The following is a 12,919-nucleotide window of genomic DNA, read 5'->3' as shown; positions in this document are numbered from 1 at the left end:
AATGCGTATTCATTTGATATTTGTGTACATATCAGTGAGTTGTTTATGCGCATAATTAAAAAGAACATTTCAAAAATAAAATCAAAATACAGATCTCTATGGGCTCTCGTACAAAATGGTTGAGTGTAACATCCAATCCTGTTTGCATATGCTGTTCGTTAAAGTAGTTAGTTAATTGTGCATGGACGCCGCATATGCGCGCAGCATGACCATTCTGTACAAGGGCTGTATGTTCGACTCCGTGCGAACTGTAATTGCAATCGTCTTAATCATAAGTCCTTAGGCTATAATAACATAGAATTTAAAACACACGAAAAAAAATTAATTAATAATAGACATTTATCGTATCTTTGAAAACTCAGCCATAATAATATATTATATTTTTGGTATTAAGGAATTAACAAGTTAAAAATTATTAGTTTTATTCTCTGAAAGTTGGGTTGACAGGATTTTCTGATTTTTTATTTGTCCACCCAGCTTTTGTCGGTATGATCACACAGTTAGAATCAACTTGGTGTGGTGTCGATGTGTAGCTTATAATACTTATGAAAGAGGATTACAGAGACCTTTAAATGGCCAACAAATTACTACAATAACAACTAATCGCGAAAATAACGACTTGGCGCAGTGTTGCCCATTTAAAAATCTCCGTCGAAAACAATGGTGACGTGACATAACAATGAAAAATATTTTGTTATTTTTTTATTCTTTGACAAGATGGTGTCGGTCACGTCGCGATTGTTCGGTATATGGATATAAATATAATCGAGGTTGAATATATTACCAAAATATGGCGAGCCACCCGCTCGCGGCACGGAATCATTTATACATGTAACAGAATAAAAGTTTATAATATTATATTTTTATTTCATTACATGTAATAAACTTACGTTATTTTTAAACTAAATCTGTCTTTTATTGATGTTTCTTTTCCTTCTGGTGTATGTCATATGGAGTCATCTTGAAAACGTGAAAACATACCCTCTTATGATGGCACGGCTGAGCTGTGAACACCTTGTATATCATTTTCTCTCATAATTGCTATGGTTTTGAATTTAATTTAAAAATAAGACTAGCCTTTTCCCTTGTGGGCTAGCTACGATACCTCTTGATATTTTGTAATTATCTTAAGACAAAAAATAAAACAACACATTGATTTATTAACATAACTCTATTAAAAATAAACATTTTAACAACAGGCGCTATGTACATTGTACAGTATGCCATAATCTATCTACACTCATACATAAGGGCGAGCGCACACCCGCGACAAAACTGCCTCGCGACTATTTATTTTAGATCATTCAGATCATTAAAGTGGAATATTTGGTCAGCTTTGCCTAGCACGAAAAAACGTTTAAAAAGATTAAGACTATATAATATAAAAAATAGGACGTTTTTGTCGTGGGTGTGTGTTCGAACGCCGTAGCGATGGCAGCGAATATTTGACACAGGCTTGTGCCAGGCACCCCGCAGGAAGTAGGCAAGTGGGAGATTAAACTGGGACGGTAGGGAGTGTTCAGGGGTCCCGGTAGAAGCTACTCACTCTAAGGAAGGTTTATGCCTGAACAATATCTGTCTTTCAACGTCGAAGTCACAACACACAGTTGCCTTAGATTAGTTACAGTTTAATAACTACACCTCACAAATGTAAATGCTACACATATGTTAAAAATAAAATAAACTATGAATATAATCACATAAAAAGATAAACAAACTACATATATTTCATAGTAATAAGCATAAGAGACACAGTCCCGCTGGCAGTATAGGATAGTTAGGAAATGGCCCTACATGTTCCATTTTATTTTCATTTGGTCTAAATATAAATAATCCCTCCTTAGAGTGAGTAAATGTCATAAATGCGATTCTGGTGTTTCAGCAGAACAGAATAGCGTTATTAAAACAAAGAAAAAAATACGTAAAACGTAAGAAAAAAGAACAATTAATACAATGTATACCATAAAGTAGTCATATACACAGTGTCGGCTCAGTTACAGTTCATCCACACAATAACTTGTGATATCATTAATTATTTAGGAATCATAATCATACATTTTAAAATCTACATTTTGGACTTGCATTTTTTAGGTTCATGTTTTCGTTAACAATGGATTTTAACTTGAAAATAATACATTCGAGACACAGGTCTAACCAATCTAAAAGTACTTATGCAATATTTCAAATTACTCAAAATAAATCTAAATTGCGAACGCAACTAAGTAAAACTAGTCAAACTTATAAAAGTAAGTTATTCTTACTTACCTGAGACATTAAATAGTATACATGAGCGATGCTTTTTATCTCCGGAAAGCAGACGACTATCTTATGAGGGATAAGCGATCAAAATTCGTCCGAAAAAATCGATCACATTCAAAATGAAAGTCCAAAACACAATTTGCCTAACACCAAGTCAATAACTTGACTAAAATTAAAATTATTTGACACTTTCAAGCTAGTGGTTAGTGTTTCCAAGAAATATACGCACATTTAGAAGATGCATTAATAGTATAATGACACATTATAAATAATTAATATTGCCCTAAATACATTTATTAAATATTACAAGAAGTGTTTCATTCATATTATGAGTTGGTGAGAGACAGCATTGTGAGGAGTCCTGGTCTTTAATGTAATATCACCAACAAGCAGTGATCAATCCTTGTTTCGAGTGTTAGGCCAGCAGTGGGATAGTTGTAAGGTGGTAAGTGTCTTTGTAGAGATTCTAATAGGAATAACTCTAACAGTCATACAATATTGTATTGTTCTGGGTGTAGCAATATTATAAGATGATAAAATAGGTGACATAAATCTAGTCTTGTGCTTAAACTTTCTGAAATTTGAAACAACCATATCATACAGTTTTAACACTACATACACATAATTCTATATGCTGCTTATATCTCTGAAGTTAGGGTCTATTCACAAAGCGTTCAGTAAACTCGCTGTGTGATCGTAAAACTTGCGTGGTTTGCGAGAATGAAATTCGCTGTGTGGATAAGCCTTAACTTCAGACATATACCAAGAGTTATTAACATTCATATCCTAAAGCAAATATAATAAGTATACATCAAATCTCCCAAACAGACATTACTTAGTGACTGGATCTTGTTATCAATATCTATGGGAAACCGGCCAATTTCGAGACCGAGAAACAACTATAGTAGGAATTAGGTGCTATTGGTGACACAGGCATACAATACAACAACATTCAGTCACTAACCTTTGAAAATCAAAACCATACCACAGAACTCCAATCTTCGATCTTCGAGACTTTTAAACACTTAACACATGTGGACACTGATCACTAGCTTGAGTAGCACTTAGTCATCACCGATCGCGGCGGTCCGGTGATTACCCGATGATGAGCCCGCAGCCGAACTTGAACTGTTGCTTGGCCTGGTTCGCCATGCCGGACAGCGCGAATGTGAATGGTAGCGGCTGCAGTTTCTTTTCAAGGACTGCTCCTATGTTCCAATTTGAGTCTACCATGCCTGGAATATTACGTTTAGAAGTTGAGTTACTAATATTTAGCCATTTCCCTTCAGTAAATTAAAATGATATGTCAGAATAAAAGTCAATAATTAATCTTAGATCTTATGAGATAGTATTTGTAACAATAAAAATATGTGTTAGTTAGGTATGTCAAAGGTATATAAATGTCACTGTTCAGCTAGTAAAGAATACCTTCAACATAAAGTTCGACTTTAGTTTTGCTTAGTTTAAAAAATAAAAAACTAGAAATGAACAATGTACATACCTCTGAAGACTAGATCTGCTTTGGGTATGTTGACCTGGTAACCGATGGTGCCCACCGACTCCATCCCTCGGAATGAGGTGTCCATTTCTGCTACAACCTGAATTTTACATGAAACCATATTAGATTGTTGTAAGATTCAAATATTAATGATGCTTAAAGTCATAAAGCCATGCTGCCTGGTATAAGCTAGCAGCGTGAGTGGTGTTTGATTTTGTGAAAGGGCAGCACTGTATATCACCCTTTCAAAATAGTAACAGACCAGGTGTGAGAGCTCAAAGCCTGGGCAAAAGAGAATAGATATTACATTTACTACCAATTACACAAATTAATATTTTTGCAGAGGTGTCTGAGTCTACCTGTAATTGTTCACTGCATTGCTTGAAGTAACACAAGTGCAAGTTTGCTGTGCTCAGGGTTGCTGACACTTCAGAATCTGCAACATAGTATATTATATCAGATTACCATTTAGTAAATCCACCCATCATACAATAATTCGACCATTAACATTGTGTCACTGGCATTAATCAATGGTATACTTGCTGGGAGCCCAGTAAAAGCAATGGTTTTCGCAACGATCTATGGTTCCAGGGTAAATCATGGGGTTATGTCAGATTCCCACCTGCTAAACACACCCCATGCTTTTCTGATAAGCCACAGGATCGGTCGCACATAATAAGATCGAATCCGGCAGATCTGTGTTATCCTGTGTTATACCTTCTCTGGAGTATTACGTACCGTCCATGGTGTACCGCGCGGCGGCGGAGGTGATGGCGATCTCGCCCCCCATGACGCGCGCTCCCGACTGGTACACCAGCTCCGTGCCCAGCGCCAGGCGCTTCGTCACCGACTGCAACATAGCGTTTGTGCCTCATTCAATATGACCAACATTTTACTTGTATAACAACAATGCTAAAAAAACGGGATTTATTTTATGATTAACAAAGAGTATATGTAAAGTTGGCCTTCTTCAAGCATTATCAAGCAAAAAGTTTACGCAACCGTTCAAAATTAATGATTGTATTAATTTAGCATTAATGTCGGCGTATGCCATGTGATTGTGTGCAGATGCAGAACTTTTTTTGGGACATAGTTGAAGTGCCATTACAAATTATGGATTCACAGACCTGTAGATAATGTCCAACGAATACAGAAGACTTCTCGTTGAAGTCGGGCTTGCCGACGGCCATCGCGAGCGTGTAGTCCGAGCCCTTGTACTCCAGGGTACCTTGCGTGGCTGTCAGCTTGCATTCTTGTACCTAGAATATTTGATCATAAGTGTTATACTAATATAATATACATATGTTGTAATAATTTTAGCGTAAAAACAATTTCTTGCTTTGCATGTTGGTTTCAATTGAACAAGACCTTTGTTGGCCTTGACTATGGATTCGTAAAATACGTAAAAATGTTAAAATAAAAACAATTGTCTCATGAATTGCTTGGATACATTTTTTGCTTCTAAACAACAGAAAGAGGATACCATTCTCAGAATAAAAACCCTTACTAAAGATTACAGAATGAATTGTCGTAACAAGAAACACAAATACAAAACGAGTGATGCAACAAGTACATGCAATTTCAGACAAAATCTAATAAGAACATATTTTCTATATAGTGGTTTACGCGTTTCTTAGGTGTACGCGAATGTTAGACATTGAAATAAAACTACTTTTACGGATTATATCGCAGTTTAATTTTAGATTTATTATCATGGTCACGGGCGGGCAAAAACAACGAACATAATTCTTTTCTGTAGTTATTAAAGTGATGACCACTAATAACAAAAAACATTCAATTACCTGTGCAGCCCCCTTCAGCCGAATCTCAGGAGTGAGCTGGTGGATGAGGCTGAAGTTGACGTTCCCTGCGGGGTCCACGTCACCCAGGATGACGGGGAAGGCCTCCGTGGGGGAAATCTGCTTGGTGCCAATGTATGTGGCGCCCAGCTTGTAGCCGTTCTGAGCTGAACTCATTGTGAAGGTGTGCGACATCTGGAAACAGGGGTAGGTTATACATTACGTTATGAGCTAACTACATCCTCTGGTCTAATTCTCGAGATGAAAACTTTCGAGTGTCAGTTAAGCATGTTGAGTTATAAAATTAACAATACACACGAACTTTCACCTTTATCATGGAGTGATATGCTTAATGTAATGAGAAACTAATTCAAAACAATCATAACATGAACCATCATTTTCTTCAAATCTTTGACTTGTGTATGTATAAAATAGATAAAATGTATATGCCTGCACTATATAAACATCTATCATCTGATGCCAACAAAATAATCTCTATTAAATCATCACCGTTTGTACTACAAATTAATTTCAAATATTAAAAGATAATTCTGGTAATATGACATTGAATGAATATTATCATAAATTGATGAGTCATTCTCATATCCAAATTTAACCATAGATTTGTGTTAAAAGATATCTTTAAGCTAGAGATTAGATAAGATTAACTTTACTGATAAAATACAAATGTGTACAATTTTAAAATGACTGATACTTTTTGTTTTTATTGTCATTACTATTACAGCCTATTGTTCAGACACCCTTTTCATTTCTACCTAGTGACTGAGTTTTATTTATTTATACTTCTTATACAATTAATATGTATGAAACTGGATTAAATGCTAGAGGCTTAGAAAACCGGTCAACCATAGGGTGATGCAGAGATAACAACAATTAGGTGCATAGGCAAGTTGTGCTGTACACTACTCATATACACTGAACTATGCTAGAATTAGTTTGATATATGAGCAATTACCTGGAAATGGTTGGAGAGCCCTCTATTTACCATCAGCTTTCCACCTTCAAAGTTAACAGGCATCACATCTGAAATAAATAAAACATAATATTTATAGTAGCCGAAACAACTATTTCAACTTTGACTAGACAAACTTTATGTCTACAAACTATTTGACACACAACATCAGCTTTTTAGCTAATACTACTGTGTTTTCCACAAAATAATAATAATAATAACTGGAAGCCAGCCTTGACAAAGCTTGGAAAAGGGCTATGAAACTGTAGCTGTGATTAACAAGAACAACAACACAAACTCAGTAGTCTTCTTCTAAAGGGCACATAATTATAATTTTTACAATAGAATAGTGAGAGAACAAACACAGGCATTATGAAAAACACATTGAATGACCTTTTTTTTCTTTTGACCATGACAGACTAAATGCCTTTTGATAGTAACTACTAGACTTAATCTATACTAATCTATACTAATCTATACTAATCTATACTAATATATAAAGCTGAAGAGTTTGTTTGTTTGTTTGAATGCGCTAATCTCAGGAACTACTGGTCCAAATTGAAAAAATATTTTTGTGTTGAATTGACCATTCATCGAGGAAGGCTTTATGCTATAAACCATCACGCTGCGACTTATAATAGCGAAGATACAATGGAAAATGTGAAAAAAAAACAGGGCAGGTACAAATCATAACTTATATCTTCTACCCACGGGGATGAAGTCGCGGGCAACAGCTAGTGCCATATATTATTGTAAACCTAAACTTTGATTTATTTGCCTAACCTGTCTTGTAGAGGGCGAGGTTTTCCTCTACTGCTTCCAAATATCTATTGGTCAGTTACAAGGTTCTAATTATTGTATGTCTCTAGTTTGTAAAGTCACCCCCAAATGAGTTTTATAAGAATTAATTTTCATATAAAAAAATGTTCTATGAAACAGCTGACATTGAACATAGTTTCAATCTATAAATATATACATGTTTCTCATTTATTGCAATACTGTAATAATGTCTGTTAGTATTGTGCTTGCAGGTCATGGCTTGCATCACAATGAGTTTAATGCCATCCTACCATACTGGATGCATGTTTATTGTATTCAAAAGGTTATTTTTCTGTATAAATATGTACAAAATGAAATTGTAATTTTTAACTATTATATTTAAATCTTAATCCCTTTTTTTATTTATAAATTAATATGTATTAACATATTTTGAGACAGCAATACACAAGCCTTTAGGCTATTTTACAATCTACTATACGGCTAGTCACAAATAAATAAGTCATATTTTTATGTTACAATAATTATTAAAAGTCTGTTATAAATATAATTGTGTTGATTCAAGTAATCGTTAATAATTAAATAAATCGTTCTTATATCTGTACTTTTTTTACCATTATAATATTTTCAATTATTTTTCCAGAGATTAACTTCTCTTGAAGATAATTACTAATTTCCATTAGGAGTTGCGTGATCTCATTTGAGATGCTGTGCAATAAATTTGAAATCAGAACGGTTGGTCGTAAGAGACTGATAAGACTTATCGAAATGCAAATATATTGATTGAATGTGTGAAGTATATGACAGTACTAAAACTAAAGTTATGTTTAAAACTGTATGAACATGTTGCCTATTTCTGTACTCGACGGACATTTATCGAGCTCTGTAGATGTAGATATGTCCTATACCGAAGTAATTTATCTATTATTACATCACAAGATAACCCAACTTTTAGGTCGGCACTAAATTATGTTTGCCGCCGTTTTCTGACTGAAGGCCCAATGTCAATATGTTTTTCCTAATACAAATAAGATTGTAATCACTTTTGACATACGTTAAAATATCTAAAACATGTTTTAAAAATACCTTTGGTCTTTTTATGTATCTCATCCAATGTTCCGGGATTTTCGCGTTTGCTGTCACTTTCAACATTTTTTCCGTCGGTGCTGATAAGCCCCGAATTGTAAACACGGAATCTGCTTGATATACCACCCATTGTACGGTTCAATTACCAATACTTTCTTCAAATTCAACAGAAATCGATGAACATGTGCAATGAAACACAATTCTGTAGAATAAAAGACAATCGCAGAAGCGTGAAGTTGACAGCACACAGCACCAACATAATAATAATTTGTACCATAACCAATTTTACATTTATTTTATTAAATCTAGCTCTTTCTTTAATTGCAATAGCTTTCTATAAATCATTAATTACTCCTTTTGAGACAATAATTACTGAAGCCAAACAGAAAATAACGATTTTAGTAGTATTATTGCTCAAAAATGTAAAATAAATTTATTTGGCATTTTATCTTGTATGATTCAGTTTATGGCTCGTTGCACCAACTTAAAGAAAATAACTTGACTACTTTATCAAATAAAAATTAATTATTTGTAGAAAGCTATTAAATTTCACGAGAGCTGGCACTGAATTAAATTTCAGCTTTCTACTTCCTAACTATTATTTTATTTAATTAGTGTAAAAAAGACATTATTAGAAAATGTAAAAAGTAATAAAGAAAGCTCTATGGTTACATAAGCTGAGAACTCAAATTGTCACTTAGCATTATGATTAAGTCAATTTGACGAATTATTTGATGACAGAAAACTGTGAGAAGTGTAGTGGAGATTTGTTTTGTTACATTATTACAAATAAAACGGTTAAGAGAAACAACAACAACTTGATCAAAAATATCCTTATATTTTCTTTAAGAAATTATCGTGACGCCAGCTTTTGAAAGACTAAATCTGCAATAAGTATTTATCAACATGCCTAAAGTTGTTTCTAGGAGCATAGTCTGTTCAGACACTAAGGACCAAGAAGAATACAATGAAACGAAGCCGTTACACATTTACTATTGCCTTTGCGGTCAAATGTCTCTCATTCTTGACTGTACTATAGACCGTTTACCACTCCGACCGACGGACGGGGCACGAGTCATTGACGGCTCGAAACACGCTCACAAAATCACATCAGATCCCGACGAGACAGTCTACTTAAAACGAGAAAAAGGTATCGAAAGACAGTACAGGATGAAATGCAAGAAATGTGCTATACCAATATACTACAAGCATGAGCAAGATAATAATGTCGTGTTTATTATGAGAGGAGCTTTAGTACAAACGGCTGGTGAAGGTGGAGTCACAGATATCTACAAACAAGTGGCCTTAACACAACCAAAGAAGATTATGGTAACTAAACACACAAAGAACATGGGTAAATTCAGTTCAGTCACAGTCTCCACTATAGATGAAGAGGAAGATGAGATTGAGGCTCGGGAGGTTGCTGACAGTTATGCAAATAATGCGAGGATCATTGAGAAGCAGTTGGAGAGGAAAGGCATGAATAAGAGACAAGCAGAGACTCCCGCACAGACTACAGAGAAGAGAGTGAGAGGGACACTGATTGAGAAATAAATGTTTTATTTTAATATTGTTTGTTATTTTTGCCTCTTTTACCTAACTTATAAGTATAAAAATTTTAACAAAATTATTTCCCGAGAACTATGAATTTACTTTGTTTAAAATCTGTTTCCCTCTCTTTGTAAAGAGTGTCTTCAAGAAGGCATTCTCTGGTTCATATCAGGTAAGAGGGTTGAGTATTTATTCCTTAAATGAAAATCTATGCAGTGCACAGTACATAAAAGTAAATGAATATTTGACATTTGAATATTATTACACTCTTTTTGTATTGGGCCTAGAGTAGAACCCTGTGTGACCCATTGTGTGACTGCTGTGACACATAAATTCATTGTAATAAATAATATATTTGAACATGAACAGAATTTACAGGTACTGAATAAAAGTCAAGAAAATTACCTGCAGCTATTTGCTTAAAATATTGGAATATCTCTCAGCATTGTTAAATGCTTAGACTTGTTTTATATGAACAAAACATACATTCTGGCGTCGGGGGTCAGCGTGCAATCGGCGAGACGCCAGAAGTAGTAAAAAACATGGTTTATGCTTTTATAGCAGAATCAGGTAAAAAATGCGGAGAAAATGAAAAAACATAATGTGTTTCCCACTTTTTTAATTTATATGAAAACAATTTTACAATGTTCATTTTTAAACAATAAATATAGGTAATTAATAATGTCTCAATTTTAATATGATTGACGGAATATATATATCTTTTACATTTTTATTTACACAAATATTTACAATCGAGATTCCCATTACTGCTAGCGGATATTACGCTAGAAATATAAAAACGTACTTAAAATTGTTGAGTTTTTGAGTACAGATTTTCAATTTTGTACATTATTTACAGAAGAAATAACTAACAAATGGATATTTTGTTGATCATAGATAACTTGTTCCAATTGATGTTACTGCAATTCAGCAATCTGACTATAAACACAGACTTGAGGTCTGTAATTTTCCTTCCACTAAAATTATTAAAACTCCACCAATAAACTCTTAAATATAAAAACAGAATAGACAACAGGACAGGAATTCCAAACAATTATATAAAATTGGCAGAAAATATAAAGGCAACTTTAAAAATTCAACAATTAACAAATGTTAAACAATAGTTGGCACCAGAAACTTTAGGGAAGCATTGAATTTAGGCTACAATAACAACAAAGAGAAGTAGAGCCTAATTCATAAACATACATAGTAATTATAAAGCGTATTTTGGGTATGTGGTATATCAATATTAGAGCATTTGCTCTTTTTCTCACTGGGCAACATTGTCAAAAGTCACCATTCAATTCGGCGATGTTGGCAATACAATGCAGTGTTGCCTCGTACAAATACAGTTCGAACTGTTGATGGCGGTTACAATAAAAATCTATCGGCTAAACGATCAAATAGGAGCTACATAGTATATAATACATTTAGAATTTCTTGAACATCAAAGTCATTAATTTGTGCGTTACCGTCCCACATAATCTTTGCTGCTGTAGCCTAAATGGTTATATGTAGGTAGGTGTTGAGAGCTGCGTATTTGTAATCTCTTCTGAGTTAGTAATTTAAACATGTAAAATACCTTTTTAAATCATTGACTAATAAAATTCGGATGAATATTCATTCATAAAATAATAATGACCATACCTTGGTGGTGGTAGGTGGTCAGCGCATAGCGAGACTGAATTATTGACATTATAAAAGTCTTTCGTATAGAGCTCATAATAAAAACAAAGAATACGTAAATACGCAGCCTCTAGAATGATAATTCGAGTACCATTTATATATTGAAGGGTGAAATAGAATACAAAATGTTTCGGTTATCTTAATTCTAGAGGAATGTGGAGTGTGTGACGGTATGTGGATTCGCTGACGTTATATCTATTCTACGTCGCATTATCGAAAGTTTAAAAGGGCACTTACTAGGGGATATCTTATAGAGCTATGATTTTTGAAACTGGCAACACATTGTGCTGTTTAATGATGGCAATACTAACATTATGCCACGTTATTTTTCTTTTTATTCTTAATGAGCTGATTTCAAAAGGTTATAATATTACTCATTTGTAAATTCGAATTTGAAAATCAATGTTTTTGGTGATTTTAAAGTCCTTCATAAACATTCGTTTAAACTTTTCAGGTATTTCAATACAATTCAAAGTGTTGCAAGTTTCATTAAATTTAACTATAGTTAAGAACTAAACAGGTAATTGTTTACCTAACTCCGCTGTCTAACTAATCGAGACATTCTGTAAATGCCTCTTCGCAAGTACATCATTATTCTTTTACTGTCTTTTATTTAATAAATAAGATGATTTATTGCAGTTCTAGCAACTTGTAAGGCTTTTTTTATAATGTCTAAATTCTTTTCATATTTAACATTTTAAAACAAAGATGGCAGCAAAGAGATCGTCTCCCTGAATCATTTAAATATCTCTTTTTATTTTTAAAAACAGTTGATAGAATTGCAACACGTTTAGATGTGAATACATAAATAAATATTTAAACAAACTCTCCGAGACATCGTGTCAATGGATAATAAAAAGCGAGGGTGTTATCTATTAAAATTATTGCCAATATACTAATGATTTTTCTCTAATGTAGCATCGGACAGACTATGTTCCCATACTAAGCTCGTACGTCGGAGTTAAAAAAAGACTGAATCTAACTACCCGAAAAGGACATGGATGGAAAAGTCGTATATAAATCGATCCACCTATAAAAATCTATTAAAACTTCAAAAGAGTGCTTACATTTATATTGTAAAGTTACTGAAAAGATGAAAATCAGACTTTCATCTATAGTTTCATCGTAGGCGTTGAACGAGCCTAATTTAATTCTACAATTGTTAAGTGTCTATTCTAAAAGTGGTCGAAGCTATTCAAAACTCTGATCTTATAAAAATTACGGTACAATAACTTTATCCTGATACCGTCCCTCAACCTTAGACAAGTGCTATTCTGCCAGTCAGAAACG

The 12,919-nt window shown here is 33.7% G+C and overlaps 2 protein-coding genes across 2 annotated transcripts; one reads left to right on the top strand and one right to left on the bottom strand.

Moving 5' to 3' along the window:
* Window positions 1-1,152: 1,152 nt before the first annotated feature.
* LOC113497931 (mitochondrial import receptor subunit TOM40 homolog 1) lies at window positions 1,153-8,629 on the bottom strand. Its single transcript, XM_026877746.1, has 8 exons — window positions 8,393-8,629; window positions 6,533-6,600; window positions 5,560-5,751; window positions 4,885-5,016; window positions 4,496-4,607; window positions 4,117-4,193; window positions 3,761-3,857; window positions 1,153-3,494 (listed from the first exon to the last, which is right to left on the bottom strand). The coding sequence occupies exons 1-8, from the start codon at window positions 8,520-8,522 to the stop codon at window positions 3,355-3,357; spliced, it is 948 nt and encodes a 315-aa protein (XP_026733547.1). The 5' UTR covers window positions 8,523-8,629; the 3' UTR covers window positions 1,153-3,354.
* A 461-nt stretch (window positions 8,630-9,090) lies between these two features.
* Window positions 9,091-9,962, top strand: LOC113498120 (UPF0428 protein CXorf56 homolog). The gene has a single exon (XM_026878056.1). It carries the CDS (start codon window positions 9,299-9,301, stop codon window positions 9,944-9,946), a length of 648 nt encoding a protein of 215 aa, XP_026733857.1. The 5' UTR covers window positions 9,091-9,298; the 3' UTR covers window positions 9,947-9,962.
* Window positions 9,963-12,919: the final 2,957 nt, after the last annotated feature.

Source organism: Trichoplusia ni, chromosome 10 (genome assembly GCF_003590095.1).
Source record: "Trichoplusia ni isolate ovarian cell line Hi5 chromosome 10, tn1, whole genome shotgun sequence".
Taxonomy (NCBI): Eukaryota; Metazoa; Arthropoda; class Insecta; order Lepidoptera; family Noctuidae; genus Trichoplusia; species Trichoplusia ni.
The sequence above is the reverse complement of the archived record's forward strand: the minus strand, read 5'-3'. Positions and strand labels throughout refer to the sequence as shown.